Here is a 19,631-nt window from a genome sequence, read left to right as displayed (position 1 = left end):
ATGTCGGAGTTCGGGTGTTGGTGGAGGGAACAGTTCATAAAGTCATCGAAAATAATTTGTGTTAAAAAGGGGGCAGATAAATATAAGAATAGTGTTCTTCCGTCTGCTCCTTTCTGATCGTGGAAATGTATAAGAAACAAAAAAACAATGAAAGTGTCCAATGTACATGGCTTGTATAAATGCATTTTCATGAAAGGAATAAAAAGAAATTATAATTGTCAGAATAATTGTATCTAAGTTATCATGAGTTCCCGGTGAGCAGACAAAAGCTGTCTCTGATCCTACCAAGCAAAAGGCGTGTAAAACTCCACTGTGTAGGATGGGAAGCAACATGAAGGTGTTCTGTTTCTTTGACGTATTGTAATCCACAGAAAGATCTTGTCTTGACCCGAGATCTACAAAGTGAAGAGGAAGCAGGACCTGACTCCCCTCCAGGGACCTCTTCTTTGACCTGTTTTACGACCTTTTCTTTGAACTGTTCTGTAACCAAAGGCGATGGCTGTTTACGACCCCCCTCCCTTAGAAACAGCTGTTGCCATGTACTCAGGGAAAGTCCAAATAAAAGAGGTGTACAATCTTTCGTCAGAGCGCGGTGAGACTGTGCAAAGAGTACAGTCCAGACGTCTCTCCTCAATTGAGCCAAATTTAATTCTGTCTCTGTTTAATTCCTTGCTTCTTGTCTTGTTTAATAGATGTCATCAGTGTTTGAACCTGACAATGATGATATGATTTGGAACATCCCACAGGTGAACAGGCTAATTGGGAACAGGTGGGTGCCATGATTGGGTAAAAAAACAGCTTCCATGAAATGCTCAGTCGTTCACAAACAAGGACGGGGCGAGGGTCACCACTTTGTCAACAAATGCCTGAGCAAATTGTTTAAGAACAACATTTCTCAACAAGGAATTTAGGGATTTCACCATCTACGCTCCGTAATATCATCAAAAGGTTCAGAGAATCTGGAGAAATCACTGCAGGTAAGCGGCAAGGCTGAAAACCAACATTGAATGCCCGTGACCTTCCGTCCCTCAGGCGGTACTGCATCAAAAAGCGGCATCAGTATGTAAAGGATATCCCTTAGGGGTGATGGACGGCTGGGCAGTGCTTGAAGAGCTGCAGCCTGCCACCGTAACCCCCACTCCCTCCCATCTGTTGCAAGTCTGGAGTTGTATGTTGTTATATGTATATGTGAGTTTTTTTCCCCACTCTAGATTGTATTTTTTTTTACTCATCCTCCCCCAGCATTTACCTTTTTGCCATCTTTTGCCTTGTGGCGACCCATCAGCGTTCCTGTTCTGTAACCCTGTTTGTTTGTTTGTCTAATCTTGAACGGGTTTGTGTTGAAAACAAAGTTTTGTTGTACTTGTGCAATGACAGTAAAGACCATACCATACCATACCATATCACCACATGGGCTCAGGAAGACTTCAGAAAACCACTGTCAGTAACTACAGTTGGTCGCTACATCTGTAAGTGCAAGTTAAAACTCTACTATGCAAAGCCACAGCCATTTATCAACAACACCCAGACACTTCTAAGTTAATGATTATTTACAAAAAAAAAAAAAAAAAAGTTTCTCAGTGTGAACATTAAATATCTTGTATTTGCAGTCTATTTAATAGAATATAAGTTGAAAAAGATTTGCAAATCATTGTAGTCTCTTTTTATTTACCATGTCAACTTCACTGCTTTTGGCTTTTGTAGGTTAGAATAGTCAGCATGCAACTTGTACAGAATTATAGATTTATTTCCCAATGAACACTCAAGTCAACATACAGCTAGTGCTACTATTATTGTCTAAATCAGGGATATCTAAATTGTTTTAGTTAGGCCACATTTCCATAAAACTAAGGACCAGGGGGGCTACGAGTCTTATTTTGTAAATTCCAGAGAACCAGAATCCTTTGCAGTGGACATTTGATTCTGATCTATTTATTTTTTCCAGAGTTACATGAGCGGACCTTACTCAAAAAAGCTAGTCCAAGTCTCCGGCAGCTGGCAGCGGCTCCTTTTTATTAACCAGAGGTAACACAAGCCGATAAAAATGTCCAACAGAACAGCCGACGTCACACGTCGCTAGGCAACAGACACCGCCTTTTAAAGGTACATGCACGCACACGATGCTCTCATATGAAACTTCCCTCAATGGGGTATGACTAAGGCTGAAACGACGCGTCGACGTAGTCGACGTCATCGGTTACGTAAATACGTCGACGCCGTTTTTGTGCGTCGGCGCGTCGCATATTTACGTCACTCTACTTTACTGTCATGGCGGAGCGCAAAGCAGACGATGCGAGCGAGGGGAAAAAAGCACGCCAAAAGTCGTCAAAAGTGTGGGAGTATTTCAATAAACGGCCTAATAATGTTGTTGTATGCACACTGTGTCGAGCGGAAATGGCCTATCATAGCAGCACAACGGCTATGAACGAACATTTGAAAAGAAAACCCCCGACAGCGTTCTTGCCATCACCATCAACAAGTCAATCGTCCGCGTGCGTATACGTTGTCATTATTACACAAAAACATGAATGTGTCATTTGTATCTGCGTTGTAAATTCATAAACTAAAGCACCGTTTCGCTCTGAGAGGCGCGTTTGGCGTGCCTGTTCAGTGTTTACAAAGACGCGCTCCTCTTTAACGCTGTGGAGAGGCGGCGGCGGCGAGCGAGCGGCGAGGCGGGGCGCGCCGGGAGCGACGCCGCAATCGTGCCCAGGTGCGCGATCCGCGCAGTTGGAAGAGAAAAGACTTTGTGTAAAATGAAAAGATTGTAAACCTGGCAAAGCCGTCTGGCGTTCAGTCTGTCGGTCCTGAAAGAACCCCACGGCACAAGACGTGTCACAAACGCTAACGTTAATTAGTTGTGCAAATACCTTTTACAACATTAACAGTTACATATACTATGTACAAACCAACAATTAACTTTCACTTTAATCATACTATCATTGTTGTGTTATTAAGCAAAATAAGCAATACTTTTACTTTTGTTGAAATGTTTACACTGTACACTTTTTTGTATTGGATGTTTAGCTTTATTTTTGCACATTTTAGCAAATAAGCAATACTTTTACTTTTGTTGAAATGTTTACACTTGTTACAGAATATTTCCGTTTTGCACTTTTTTGTATTGGATGTTTATCTTTATTTTTGCACATTTTAAAGCAAAATAAGCAATACTTTTACTTTTGAAATGCTTATACTATTCCAGAATATTAAGATTTGCACTGGATGTTTACTTTTATATTTGCACATTAAAAAGCAAATAAGCTACTTTTAATTTTGTTAAATGTTAAAAGTTTTAAATGTTTACATTGTTACAGAATATTTTGTCATGTTGTTGTCAATGTTGACTGAGTGGCCATACTTTTTTTTTTGTAAATAAAAGCCATGCCTTTTGAAAAAACTGGCCTACATTTATTTTTTCCTCTTCATTTTAAATTAAAAAAAAAATCGGTAAAAGGAAAAATAATCTATAGATTAATCGAAAAAATAATCTATAGATTAACCGATTAATCGAAAAAAATAATCTATAGATTAATCGATAGAAAAATAATCGTTAGCTGCAGCCCTACTCGTGACCGTTAAAAAAAATAAAAATACATGGGGAAACAGTACTTTTCAAACAGAGTATAGTACCGTTTTTGATTAATTAGTACCGCGATACTATACTAGTATCGGTATCCCATACAACCCTAGTTTCTACACAAGCTGAACATTGACTACTCTAACTTATATCACACATTTTTTTGTTTTTTTAAAGAAGATACAAACTGGGGGGTAGAAGAAGTGTGGTGAGATAATGTGTGGCTTGACATTATACCAAGTTTCACTTCTCCATCCAGGGAGAGGAGAATGTTGCCGGCCTTCAGGTCTCTGTGGATGATCTTGTTCTCGTGGAGGTAGACCAAGGCCTCCAAGGTCTGCTTGCACACCACACGTATCTGAGGCTCCGTGAGGGGCCTCTCCAGCTCTGCAGGCGCACACAGACAGTTTGTGAGTCACATTTTCTTTGACATTCCCGTGTGATGTCACAACACACACTTTGTCCATTTGCACAAGTAAACATAGCAACCAATAGCAAGCAGAGAGAACCGGACGCCGCTCTCTTGCAGTGCGAGGGGAAACGCTCAGTGAGTTCTATGCAACAGGAAACGCATTCGCACACAGCAGAGCGGCGTTTCTACATCTCCAGTAAAGGAAGGTGAAACTATATGCATTCGACGCACTACTTCGAAATTGGAGCTGGCGTAATTACACACTTCACCAGACGAAAGGAGCGCAGAAAGCCACAGACGCAAGAGTTGGCATTTGAGGAAGGAAAAGCAGCAGAAGTTTATTACGCTGCAGTTATGTGAGGCGGGGACTTACCCAGCATGATGGCGTCCACTGCGCCGCCCGCGCAGAACTCAATGAGGATCTGCAAAGAGCATAACAATAAATGTCCGATGAGATACATTTAAAATGACGTCTTTTAGAGGAAATCTTTATTCCAGGGCGAACAGAGAGACCTTTAATTATAGGAACTGCATTATCGATTCGGCTGGAGTCCAAGAAGAGAATCAATTTGGGTAAATTGTTAATGGACATTTTAGAAGGAGTCCACATTGACACTGAGAGGTCTTCATTTCCAATGGAATGCTCCTACTGGGATTATTGGCAGAATAGTGTGCTTATGGACAATATCATCCGAAACATTTCATCATACATTTGATCAGAGGTGGGTAGAGTAGCCAGAAATTGTACTCAAGTAAGAGTACTGTTACTTTAGAGATTTATTACTCAAGTAAAAGTAAGGAGTAGTCACCCAAATATTTACTTGAGTAAAAGTAAAAAGTATGTTGTGAAAAAACTACTCAAGTACTGAGTAACTGATGAGTAACATACACACACATATCATATATATATATATATATATATATATATATATATATATATATACACATATATACAGTATATAATTTATATTTATTTATTTTGCCGTTTTTGTTTACATGTTAAAGGTGTTTTAATGAATATACATGCATGTTTAACACATATAGATTCCTTTCTTTCATGAAGACAAGAATATAAGTTGGTGTATTACCTGATTCTGATGACTTGCATTGATTGTAATCAGACAGTAGTGCTGATAGCGTCCACGTTTTCAAATGGAGGAGAAAAAAAGTTCCTCCTTTCTGTCTAATACCACATGAAAGGGGTTGGTTTTTGGCATCTTATTTGTCCAGCTTCCATATTCGTTTTTATACACTTTACAAGAAATACATTGGCGGCAAACTCCGTAGCTTGCTAGCTTGTTTGCGCTGGCTTTCGGAGACTCTTGTTTTGAAAGCGCAGGCGCGATGGAGCGGCACTTTTATTGTGAAGACAGGAATTGTGCAGTCAGTCTTTAGGCTTTTGACAGGATGTACGGTTGAAATAAAAAAAGGGTCTTTTTTCCTTCACACTTTTGATTGATTGATTGAAACTTGTATTAGTAGATTGCACAGTACAGTACATATTCCGTACAATTGACCACTAAATGGTAACACCCCAATAAGTTTTTACACTTGTTTAAGTCAGGTCATGTGACCCCTGGCTCTGTTTGATTGGCCCAGCGTCACCAGTGACTGCATCTGATTGGTGGAACGGAGTGAACGTCACCAGTGACTGTATTTGTTGAAACGCAGGCACTATGACATACCAAAACAAACAAAGCGTGCATTAACAGATCGATAAAAATGAGTAGCGAGTAGCGAGCTGAATGTAGATAAAAGTAGCGGAGTAAAAGTAGCGTTTCTTCTCTATAAATATACTCAAGTAAAAGTAAAAGTATGTTGCATTAAAACTACTCTTAGAAGTACAATTTATCCCAAAAGTTACTCAAGTAGATGTAACGGAGTAAATGTAGCGCGTTACTACCCACCTCTGCATTTGATGCTCTCCCTGGGATTGATGGGATGTTTATATCTTCCCGTTTAGATGAAGAGTTAACGCCTTTTTCGGACTATAAGGCGCACTTCAAATCCTTTCATTTTCTCAAAAACAGTGCATGAAATAATTCTAGGTGTGCTTACCGACCTCAAAGCCATTTTATTTGGTACATGGCGTAATGACAAGTGTGACCAGTAGATGGCAGTCACACATAAGAGATACGTGTAGACTGCAATACAATGGCAGTCACACATAAGAGATACGTGTAGACTGCAATATGATGGCAGTCACACATAAGAGATATGTGTAGACTGCAATATGATGGCAGTCACACATAAGTGATACGTGTAGACTGCAATATGATGGCAGTCACACATAAGAGATACGTGTAGACTGCAAGATGATGGCAGTCACACATAAGAGATACGTGTAGACTGCAAGATGATGGCAGTCACACATAAGAGATACGTGTAGACTGCAATATGATGGCAGTCATACATAAGAGGTACGTGTAGACTGCAATATGATGGCAGTCACATATAATAGATACGTGTCGACTGCAATATGATGGCAGTCACACATAAGAGATACGTGTAGACTGCAATATGATGGCAGTCACATATAATAGATACGTGTCGACTGCAATATGATGGCAGTCACACATAAGAGATATGTGTCGACTGCAATATGATGGCAGTCACACATAAGAGATACGTGTACACTGCAATATGATGGCAGTCACACATAAGAGATACGTGTAGACTGCAATATGATGGCAGTCCCACATAAGAGATACGTGTAGACTGCAATATGATGGCAGTCACACATAAGAGATACGTGTAGACTGCAATATGATGGCAGTCACACATAAGAGATACGTGTAGACTGCAATATGATGGCAGTCCCACATAAGAGATACGTGTAGACTGCAATATGATGGCAGTCACACATAAGAGATACGTGTAGACTGCAATATGATGGCAGTCACACATAAGAGATACGTGTAGACTGCAATACGATGGCAGTCACACATAAGAGATACGTGTAGACTGCAATATGATGGCAGTCACACATAAGAGATACGTGTCGACTGCAATATGATGGCAGTCCCACATAAGAGATACGTGTAGACTGCAATATGATGGCAGTCACACATAAGAGATACGTGTAGACTGCAATATGTTGGCAGTCATACATAAGAGATACGTGTAGACTGAAATATGATGGCAGTCACACATAAGAGATACGTGTAGACTGCAAGATGATGGCAGTCACACATAAGAGATACGTGTAGACTGCAAGATGATGGCAGTCACACATAAGAGATACGTGTAGACTGCAATATGATGGCTGTCACACATAAGAGATACGTGTGGACTGCAATATGATGGCAGTCACACATAAGAGATACGTGTGGACTGCAATATGATGGCAGTCACACATAAGAGATACATGTAGACTGCAAGATGATGGCAGTCACACATAAGAGATACGTGTAGACTGCAATATGATGGCAGTCACACATAAGAGATACGTGTAGACTGCAATATGACGGCAGTCCCACATAAGAGATATGTGTCGACTGCAATATGATGGCAGTCCCACATAAGAGATATGTGTCGACTGCAATATGATGGCAGTCACACATAAGAGATACGTGTAGACTGCAATATGATGGCAGTCACACATAAGAGATACGTGTAGACTGCAATATGATGGCAGTCCCACATAAGAGATACGTGTAGACTGCAATATGATGGCAGTCACACATAATAGATACGTGTAGACTGCAATATGATGGCAGTCACACATAAGAGATACGTGTAGACTGCAATATGATGGCAGTCACACATAAGAGATACGTGTCGACTGCAATATGATGGCAGTCACACATAAGAGATACGTGTAGACTGCAATATGATGGAAGTCACACATAAGAGATACGTGTCGACTGCAATATGATGGCAGTCACACATACGAGATACGTGTAGACTGCAATATGATGGCAGTCATACATAAGAGATACGTGTAGACTGAAATATGATGGCAGTCACACATAAGAGATACGTGTAGACTGCAATATGATGGCAGTCATACATAAGAGATACGTGCAGACTGCAATATGATGGCAGTCACATATAATAGATACGTGTAGACTGCAATATGATGGCAGTCACACATAAGAGATACGTGTAGACTGCAATATGATGGCAATCACACATAAGAGATACGTGTAGACTGCAATATGATGGCAGTCACACATAAGAGATACGTGTAGACTGCAATATGATGGCAGTCACACATAAGAGATACGTGTAGACTGCAATATGACGGCAGTCACACATAAGAGATACGTGTCGACTGCAATATGATGGCAGTCACACATAAGAGATACGTGTCGACTGCAATATGATGGCAGTCACACATACGAGATACGTGTAGACTGCAATATGATGGCAGTCATACATAAGAGATACGTGTAGACTGAAATATGATGGCAGTCACACATAAGAGATACGTGTCGACTGCAATATGATGGCAGTCACACATAAGAGATACGTCTAGACTGCAAGATGACGCCAGTAAACAACACCAAAACTCGAAATGTTCCATTGAAAATAAAGAACATTACGCACGGCACTCAAAAATCCGTCAACATGTTTTAGTGGGGACGGCGTGGCGCCGTTGGGAGAGTGGCCGTGCCAGCAACCTGAGGGTTCCTGGTTTGAACCCCACCTTCTACCAACCTCGTCACGTCCGTTGTGTCCTTGAGCGAGAACACTTCACCCTTGCTCCCGATGGGTGGTGGTTAGGGCCTTGCATGGCAGCTCCCGCCATCAGTGTGTGAATGTGTGTGTGAATGGGTGAATGTGGAAATAGTATCAAAGCACTTTGAGTACTTTGAAGGTAGAAAAGCGCTATACAAGTATAACATATCCACATATATATGGTGTATCGTGACATGGCCTAAACATATCCACATATACAGTGGGGCAAAAAAGTATTGAGTCAGCCACCAATTGTGCAAGTTCTCCCACTTAAAATGATGACAGAGGTCTGTAATTTTCATCATAGATACACTTCAACTGTGAGAGACAGAATGTGAAAAAAAAATCCAGGAATTCACATTGTAGGATTTTTAAAGAATTTATTTGTAAATTATGGTGGAAAATAAGTATTTGGTCAATAACAAAAATTCAACTCAATATAACCTTTGTTGGCAATAACAGAGGTCAAACGATTACTATAGGTCTTTACCAGGTTTGCACACACAGTAGCTGGTATTTTGGCCCATTCCTCCATGCAGATCTTCTTGAGAGCAGTGATGTTTTGGGGCTGTTGCCGAGCAACACGGACTTTCAACTCCCTCCACAGATTTTCTATGTAGTTGAGGTCTGGAGACTGGCTAGGCCACTCCAGGACTTTCAAATGCTTCTTACGGAGCCACTCCTTCGTTGCCCGGGCGTTGTGTTTGGGATCATTGTCATGCTGGAAGACCCAGCCACGTTTCATCTTCAAAGCTCTCACTGATGGAAGGAGGTTTTGGCTCAAAATCTCACGATACATGGCCCCATTCATTCTTTCCTTAACACGGATCAGTCGGCCTGTCCCCTTAGCAGAAAAACAGCCCCAAAGCATGATGTTTCCACCCCCATGCTTCACAGTAGGTATGGTGTTCTTAGGATGCAACTCAGTATTCTTCTTCCTCCAAACACGACGAGTTGAGTTTATACCAAAAAGTTCTATTTTGGTTTCATCTGACCACATGACATTCTCCCAATCCTCTGCTGTATCATCCATGTGCTCTCTGGCAAACTTCAGACGGGCTGGCTTAAGCAGGGGGACACGTCTGGCACTGCAGGATTTGATTCCCTGTCGGCGTAGTGTGTTACTGATGGTAACCTTTGTTACTTTGGTCCCAGCTCTCTGCAGGTCATTCACCAGGTCCCCCCGTGTGGTTCTGGGATTTTTGCTCACCGTTCTCATGATCATTTTGACCCCACGGGATGAGATCTTGCGTGGAGCCCCAGATCGAGGGAGATTATCAGTGGTCTTGTATGTCTTCCATTCTCTGATAATTGCTCCCACAGTTGATTTTTTCACACCAAGCTGCTTGCCTATTGTAGATTCACTCTTCACAGTCTGGTGCAGGTCTACAATTATTTTCCTGGTGTCCTTCGACAGCTCTTTGGTCTTGGCCATAGTGGAGTTTGGAGTCTGACTGTTTGAGGCTGTGGACAGGTGTCTTTTATACAGATAACCAGTTCAAACAGGTGCCATTAATACAGGTAACGAGTGGAGGACAGAAGAGCTTCTTAAAGAAGAAGTTACAGGTCTGTGAGAGCCAGAGATCTTCCTTGTTTGAAGTGACCAAATACTTATTTTCTACCATAATTTACAAATAAATTCTTTAAAATTCCTACAATTCCTGGATTTTTTTTTCACATTCTGTCTCTCACAGTTGAAGTGTACCTATGATGAAAATTACAGACCTCTGTCATCATTTTAAGTGGGAGAACTTGCACAATCGGTGGCTGACTAAATACTTTTTTGCCCCACTGTATATGGTGTATCGTGACATGGACTAAAAATATCCAGATATTAATAAAAGTCCATATCGCCCAGCCCTAATTCATACTACATTCTGTCAGCATTTCAGTTCCACTTCAGCATTGGAGCGTTCACACGCAATTCCTCCAGGAATTGCCTCATCTATTAATAATATAATAATATATTTTATTGGACATGTGAATAGCAAATCTCAAAGTTGCTAGGATACACGAGATGAAATCTTATCACTTTTACTACGGCGCTCTAACCAAACCATTATCCTGGTATCAGATGATAGAGCAACATCTACAGTGTTTCCCACAGGACAGGCATCTATTTGTGGTGGTGTGGTCGGGGGGCGGGGGGTGACGGCGGCAGCGGCGATGACCAAGAAGAACGCGGAGTTGGAATATAAGTACAACACTATGTACATATTTAGCTCATTAAAATTACCGACAGGAAGGCGAGAAACACTTTATTTCAACAGACTCTGGCGCCGTACCTGTCGTCAAAACTCCAAAGACCGACTGCACAGTTGCACAGTCGCGCTAACAAAATAAGAGTCTCAGAAAGCTGGCGTGCACAAGCTAGCAAGCTACGGAGTTTGCCGACAATGTATTTCTTGTAAAGTGTATACAAAGGAGTACAGAAGCTGGACAAATAAGATGCCAAAAACCAACCACTTTCATGTGGTATTGGACAGAAAGGAGGACTTTTTTCTCCTCCATTCGAAAATGCGGACGTTACTGTCTGATTCCAATCAATGCAAGTCATCAGAATCAGGTAATACACCAACTTATATTCTTGTCTTCATGAAAGAAAGGAATCTATATGTGTTAAACATGCTTGTATTATCTTTAAACACCTTTAACTTGTTAACAATATTAACTATATGTGTTAAACATGCTTGTATTATCTCTAAACACCTTTAACTTGTTAACAATATTAACTATATGTATTAAACATACTTGTATTATCATTAAACACCTTTAACTTGTTAACAATATTAACTATATGTGTTAAACATGCTTGCATTATCTTTAACCACCTTTAACTTGTTAACAATATTAACTATATGTATTAAACATACTTGTATTATCATTAAACACCTTTAACTTGTTAACAATATTAACTATATGTGTTAAACATGCTTGCATTATCTTTAAACACCTTTAACTTGTTAACAATATTAACTATATGTATTAAACATACTTGTATTATCATTAAACACCTTTAATTTATTAACAATATTAACTATATGTGTTAAATATGCTTGCATTATCATTAAACACCTTTAACTTGTTAACAAAAACATATATTTCATAAATAAGTAAATATAAATTATATATATGAATGAGGTACGACTTGATCAATTGAAAAGTAGCTCGCCTGCAGAAAAAGTGTGAGCACCCCTGAGTTACACCCATCTGAACAGGTCAGCCACCTGTTTAAAGCCCGATGACAGTTGAAATCTTGAAATGAAGGGCCTTTAATGGCCAAAACATTAACCTGGACAACATTTTAACAGCTGCTTGGCTCAGATTTTATTCTTTTCATTGCATTCACATGCTGCAGTGGACAGTGGACAATTTAGCTTCATTATTAATGCAGTATCTGAAGCACCGTCTCCACGTGTGTTTATTGACAACAGGGTTATAACCTGGACACGTTAGCTCGTCGGTATGGTAACACGTGACGTGACAACAGCGGCGGTGTTAATGAAGCAGCGTCAGGCTGTTCACCGTCAGTGAAACGCTCGGTGAAATCGCGGATTAACGTTAAATACAGGTAAAAGCCAGTAAATTAGAATATTTTGAAAAACTTGATTTATTTCAGTAATTGCATTCAAAAGGTGTAACTTGTACATTATATTTATTCATTGCACACAGACTGATGCATTCAAATGTTTATTTCATTTAATTTTGATGATTTGAAGTGGCAACAAATGAAAATCCAAAATTCCGTGTGTCACAAAATTAGAATATTACTTTAGGCTAATACAAAAAAGGGATTTTTAGAAATGTTGGCCAACTGAAAAGTATGAAAATGAAAAATATGAGCATGTACAATACTCAATACTTGGTTGGAGCTCCTTTTGCCTCAATTACTGCGTTAATGCGGCGTGGCATGGAGTCGATGAGTTTCTGGCACTGCTCAGGTGTTATGAGAGCCCAGGTTGCTCTGATAGTGGCCTTCAACTCTTCTGCGTTTTTGGGTCTGGCATTCTGCATCTTCCTTTTCACAATACCCCACAGATTTTCTATGGGGCTAAGGTCAGGGGAGTTGGCGGGCCAATTTAGAACAGAAATACCATGGTCCGTAAACCAGGCACGGGTAGATTTTGCGCTGTGTGCAGGCGCCAAGTCCTGTTGGAACTTGAAATCTCCATCTCCATAGAGCAGGTCAGCAGCAGGAAGCATGAAGTGCTCTAAAACTTGCTGGTAGACGGCTGCGTTGACCCTGGATCTCAGGAAACAGAGTGGACCGACACCAGCTGGACTGCTGCTGAGTGGTCCAAAGTCATGTTTTCTGACGAAAGCAAATTTTGCATTTCCTTTGGAAATCGAGGTCCCAGAGTCTGGAGGAAGACAGGAGAGGCACAGGATCCACGTTGCCTGAAGTCTAGTGTAAAGTTTCCACCATCAGTGATGGTTTGGGGTGCCATGTCATCTGCTGGTGTCGGTCCACTCTGTTTCCTGAGATCCAGGGTCAACGCAGCCGTCTACCAGCAAGTTTTAGAGCACTTCATGCTTCCTGCTGCTGACCTGCTCTATGGAGATGGAGATTTCAAGTTCCAACAGGACTTGGCGCCTGCACACAGCGCAAAATCTACCCGTGCCTGGTTTACGGACTATGGTATTTCTGTTCTAAATTGGCCCGCCAACTCCCCTGACTTTAGCCCCATAGAAAATCTGTGGGGTATTGTGAAAAGGAAGATGCGGAATGCCAGACCCAAAAACGCAGAAGAGTTGAAGGCCACTATCAGAGCAACCTGGGCTCTCATAACACCTGAGCAGTGCCAGAAACTCATCGACTCCATGCCACGCCGCATTAACGCAGTAATTGAGGCAAAAGGAGCTCCAACCAAGTATTGAGTATTGTACATGCTCATATTTTTCATTTTCATACTTTTCAGTTGGCCAACATTTCTAAAAATCCCTTTTTTGTATTAGCCTTAAGTAATATTCTAAATTTTGTGACACACGGAATTTTGGATTTTCATTTGTTGCCACTTCAAATCATCAAAATTAAATGAAATAAACATTTGAATGCATCAGTCTGTGTGCAATGAATAAATATAATGTACAAGTTACACCTTTTGAATGCAATTACTGAAATAAATCAACTTTTTCAAAATATTCTAATTTACTGGCTTTTACCTGTATATGACGAGCCGTGAGCGATGCAGCTATAACTTATCTACCTACAACCTATATTACCCTCGTATTTTGATCCGGTCAGTCCGTTCTTTTACTCCGCCGTCTTCTTCTTCTTCTTCTGGCCCACCAGGTGAATTAAGTGCTATTGGCGGAGTTACAATGCATAGTAGGCTACCGCCACCTACTGCACCGGAGTTGTAACTACAAGGTACATTCACAGACAGAGTCCCATTGCTTTTATGAGCGGTCGAGCGAGTCAAAAGCCGAAAAATCCATTTGTGGCGGACGTAATTCTTTCGTGGCGGGCCGCCACAAATAAATGAATGTGTGGGAAACACTGATCTATCAGAGCTACAACCAAACAGTGTCGTCCATTCAGGGATGGGAGCAAAGAGAGACGACCAGGTGCTTGTTCTCAATCTACTTCCTTTTTGCTGTTAACATCTGCACCCATTCAGTAATTTCAGCATTCAAAACAAGGAGCGACTACCTCCCCCGACCTGGGAGACCACGCGGCCGCATTGTGCAATAACTCCCACAACAACACAGGTTACACATTCATCACGCCGGTTAAGGCCATGCGGTTCTGAATTATTTACGGGCACTTTCGCCGCTGTCCGAAACGAGCTCCATTATCTGAGCGTGGATGCGGGGGTCACATGACACCACCCGCAGAGACGTGATTGCAAAGAGGCCCAGTCTGTCGTCGCACACGGCGTGAGACCGGCCTGGGACAATTATTTTGACTCGGGGGGCCAAATTTAGAGAAAGAAAACGTGTCTGGGGGCCGGTATATCAGATTTTTAGGAAGACTAACCGGGGCAGCACGGAGGTACAGGGGTTAGTGCATGTGCCTCACAATACGAAGGTCCTGAGTAGTCCTGAGTTCAATCCCGGGGTTGGGATCTTCATGTGTGGAGTTTGCATGTTCTCCCCGTGACTGCGTGGGTTCCCTCCGGGTACTCCGGCTTCCTCCCACCTCCAAAAGACATGCGCCTGGGGTAGGCTCCTCCCACCTGGGGATAGGCCCCTCCCACCTCCAAAGACATGCACCTGGGGATAGGTTGATTGGCAACACTAAAATGGTCCCTAGTGTGTGAATGTTGTCTGTCTATCTGTGTTGGCCCTGTGATGAGGTGGCGACTTGTCCAGGGTGTACCCCGCCTTCCGCGCGAATGCAGCTGAGATAGGCTCCAGCACCCCCCGCCACCCCAAAAGGGACAAGCAGTAGAAAATGGATGGGTGGATAGTACAAAACCTCACAATAATGTCTGATTGAATGCTAAAAACATATTTTACACGTTATGACAGAATTGTTTTTGTTTTATAAAATACATAGTATTTTATAATAATAATATAATATAATAATTATATATAATAATAATAATATAATATAATAATTATAATATATAATAATAATAATATAATAATAATAATCCCCCCTAAAAAATAAATCAGGTTGTAATGTAATGATCATTGCCTGAGTGGTGTTAACATGTTTTATTATTATTTTATTTGAAAAAAATGTGTTTTATTAAATAAATAGTAAATTAAATATATAATCCCCCCAAAAAATAAATCAGGTTGTAATGTAATGATCATTGCCTGAGTGGCGTTAACATTTTTTATTATTATTTTATAAAATTGTTTTTGTTTTATAAAATACATAGTATTTTATAATAATAATATAATATAATAATAATATATAATAATAATAATATAATATAATAATTATAATATATAATAATAATAATAATAATATAATAATAATAATCCCCCCCAAAAAATAAATCAGGTTGTAATGTAATGATCATTGCCTGAGTGGTGTTAACATTTTTTATTATTATTTTATTTGAAAAAATTTCGTTTTATTAAATAAATAGTAAATTAAATATATAATTCCCCCCCAAAAAATAAATCAGGTTGTAATGTAATGATCATTGCCTAACATTTTTATTATTATTTTATAAAATTGTTTTTGTTTTATAAAATACATAGTATTTTATAATAATAATATAATATAATAATAATATATAATAATAATAATATAATATAATAATTATAATATAATAATAATAATAATAATATAATAATAATAATAATACCCTGCGATGAAGTGGCGACTTGTCCAGGGTGTACGCCGCCTTCCGCCCGATTGTAGCTGAGATAGGCTCCAGCGCCCCCCGTGACCCCAAAGAGAATAAGCGGTAGAAAATGGATGGATGGATGGATGACAGACCGCCTTAAAAAACGGAATGGAATTTTACGTTTTTTTAGACACCCAGAATGTGAGATTTACAATATTACCTATGACAGATAAAACACTGAATATTGACAACATATGAACGTCACACCCCCTCTCCATCCACATATTTTACAATCACGCGAAACGCAACAAACACAGCAAAAGTCGGCTCAGTGGCCTTGTGGTTAGAGTGTCCGCCCTGAGATCGGTAGGTCGTGAGTTCAAACCCCGGCCGAGTCATACCAAAGACTATAAAAAATGGGACCCGTTATCTCCCTGCTTGACACTCAGCATCAAGGGTTGGAATTGGGGGTTAAATCACCAAAAATTATTCCCGGGCGCGGCCACCGCTGCTGCCCACTGCTCCCCTCACCTCCCAAGGGGGGATCAAGGGTGATGGGTCAAATGCAGAGAATAATTTCGCCACACCGAGTGTGTGTGTGTGACAATCATTGGTACTTTAACTTTAAAATATGAACACAAAGGGTCAAATAAACCCACCTACAATCTGATATATCACTAAGCTTTAGAACTTTGTTGTGAAAATCTCCTTCCGCGTCTGTCCCTGAGACCCGCATTTCAGGCTGGCTGCCTTGGAAACACTCTGTGGAAACGCTCCCCACCCACACTGTTTGGTGCCTCGTCTGAGCTGCTGTGACTTACATTACCATAGTTGTTAGAATAATTATATATAAGTTATCACACAACTCTTATGCTTAAAGGCCGTTGCTCTAGTTATTATCTATTGTGCTCAAGCTGTACTGTTTCTGTTTCGTGCAAAGGCACACAACTTGTTATCTTCCACGGCGTGTGAGGAGTGGCCTCGCCGCAGATGTTTTCTGTCTTTCAGCCTGCTAACAGCCAAGGACGAACCAGCACCTCAACGAAGATAAGTCATATCAACAGCGGGCAGACAAAGCAGAGACAGGGCGCAATCACATTCCGTTCTGAATAATCACGTATCGTGTGTGCTGAGCTGCTCGCATAATGTGTGACCCCTCAGCGATGTAACTAGGGAACTCCCAAACTGAATAAATAGAAGAGCGCGTGGGCTGTTCCTCATTGGACTGTAACTGAGTGTGCAGCTCCATGCGTTCTCCTCATGAGCAAAATTGAACTATGTCCCTGCCTGATTCCTTGCTTCTTGTTCTGTTTAATATATAGTTCGGTGCTTAAACCTGACAATAGTAAGTACCGTATTTTCCGCACCATAAGCCGCCCTGGGTTATAAGCCGCGCCTTCAATGAACAGCATATTTCAAAACTTTGTCCACCTATAAGCCGCCCCGTGTTATAAGCCGCATCTAACTGCGCTAAAGGGAATGTCAAAAAAACAGTCAGATAGGTCAGTCAAACTTTAATAATATATTAAAAACCAGCGTGATGTGGGCGCGCATGGAGTCGTATATCAACATGGACGGAGCTGCGTGAAAAAAGCCACCCGGCCTCTTCGCGTAAACTTCCCTTAACCACTCGCTCATCTTTTCTTCATCCATCCATCCCTTCGAGTTAGCTTTTATGATGACGCCGGCTGGAAAGGTCTCTTTTGGCAAGGTCTTCCTTTTGAATATCACCATGGGTGGAAGTTTCTGGCCATTAGCATGGCAAGCTAGAACCACAGTGAAGGATGACTTCTCATTCCCTGTGGTGCGAATATTCACCGTACGTGCTCCCGTTGTATCCACAGTGCGGTTCACAGGAATATCAAAAGTCAGTGGAACCTCGTCCATGTTGATAATGTTCTCTGGCCGGATCTTTTTTTCAGCTATCTTGTTTTTACAATATGCACGGAAAGTAGCCAGCTTTTCTTGAAAGTCTTTAGGCAGTTGCTGTGAAATAGTAGTCCGTGTGCGGATGGAGAGATTGCGTCTTTTCATGAACCGGAAACCTGTCGCTTAGTAGGAGCCATTTTGTGGTCTTTACAGATGTAAACACACAAAGGAAATGAAACGTAATATCCGCGCGCTTCTTCTTCTTCTACGGGGGCGGGTGGTTGCTTACAGTAGAAGAAGAAGCGCTTCCTCTTCTATGGGGGCGGGTGCTTACCTTGGCGGTTGCTTGCCGTAGAAGAAGAAAAAAGATGGCGGCTGTTTACCGTAGTTGCGAGACCTAAACTTTATGAAAATGAATCTTAATATTAATCCATATATAAAGCACACCGGGTTATAAGCCGCACTGTCAACTTTTGAGTAAATTTGTGGTTTTTAGGTGCGGCTAATAGTGCGGAAAATACGGTAATTAGATTACCATAGTGACTAGTATATCATGCAAAAGCACAGATTCCAACCATTGAAATACTTTGTATAGTTCAAGACTTACGGTCATTAGAAAACATCATAATGGCAGCTACACTTTCCATCTTGAAGATCTAAAAAAATGATTTGGGAATGTCCGGCGGGCCAGATTGTAAAGTTCAATGCGGCCCCCGGGCCTTAATTTGCCCAGCTCTGATGTGAGATTTACTGACTGTGTAACAAGACGGCAGAGGAAGTCTAAGTCTGCTCCTCAATCAATTATATGATGCTACACTAATATTAATGATCCATTTCAATTATATTAACTATATGTGAGATCATTTGGTTTAAGTGCCAAACTAAAACACACACACCTGTGCAAGAGTGAGGTTCAAACAGATGGTGCTTAAGAGCTCATAATGATTGGCTAAAAGATATGCAGCTTTTTCAAAAGCCGGGTCCAACTGTGCAGGGCTGATTAGCGTTTCCATTAAAGGTTTAAAAAGAAGCCATCGAGGAAGGCGCCCCCTCGAAAGATAGATGTTTTAATACTGTGAGTGACTTTTGCGCTCCGTTTTGGCGGCTCAACATTTCCTATTTCTCTGCAGGCACTTACTGTAAGACAGTGTTTTTCAACCTTTTTTGAGCCAAGGCACATTTTTTTCCACCGAAAAAAATCCAGGGGGACATTGTTGTGTGCCAATCTTGTCACTTATTAGCAATCTGAGCTTAATAATACACCAAAAGAAAGCTTATTGACTTGTATTCCCTGTCAGGTTCAAACACTGATGACATCTATTAAACAAGACAAGAGGCAAAGAATTAAACACAGACAGAATTCAATTTGGACTCATTTGAGGAGACACGCCTGGACACACTGTATACTCTTGTACAGTATCTCAGCACGCTCTGCCAAAAGATTGCATGCCTCCTTCTTTTATTTTGGACTCTCCCCGACCACCTGGACACCAGTTTCCAAAGGACAAAGGTCGCAAAAAAGTTCACGGAAAAGGTCAGTTAACAAAAAAAAAAGAGTTCCATAAAATAGTTCAAAAAGAGTCCGTAAAATACTTCAAAAAGAGTTCGTCTGGAAATTGGGCAGATCCTGTCATCTCTACGCTTTGAAGTCCTTGGGCCAAAACAACATACTTCTGTTGATTACCATACATGAGAGAAAACAGAAAACTCTTCATGTTGCTTACCCCTTACACGGTGGAGTTTTACGAGCATTTTTCTTGGTAGATTTCAAAGACAGCTTTTGTCTTCTTACTTGACAGAACTCAATGAAGAGAGAAACAATTATTCTAACATTCCC

General features: G+C 40.8%; 1 protein-coding gene across 3 annotated transcripts in view; it reads right to left on the bottom strand.

Moving 5' to 3' along the window:
- slka (STE20-like kinase a) overlaps positions 1-19,631 on the bottom strand; it is a 107,880-nt gene that overhangs the window by 69,879 nt on the left and 18,370 nt on the right. For all 3 annotated transcript variants that reach the window (XM_061968388.1, XM_061968398.1, XM_061968406.1), the window contains exons 3-4: positions 4,366-4,414; positions 3,818-3,967 (exon numbers count right to left, since the gene is read on the bottom strand). In XM_061968388.1, coding sequence (XP_061824372.1) covers positions 3,818-3,967; positions 4,366-4,414 — 199 coding nt within the window. The remainder of the gene's footprint in view (positions 1-3,817; positions 3,968-4,365; positions 4,415-19,631) is intronic.

Source organism: Nerophis lumbriciformis, linkage group LG02 (assembly GCF_033978685.3).
Source record: "Nerophis lumbriciformis linkage group LG02, RoL_Nlum_v2.1, whole genome shotgun sequence".
Classification (NCBI taxonomy): Eukaryota; Metazoa; Chordata; class Actinopteri; order Syngnathiformes; family Syngnathidae; genus Nerophis; species Nerophis lumbriciformis.
This window is presented reverse-complemented; position numbering and strand designations above follow the sequence as displayed.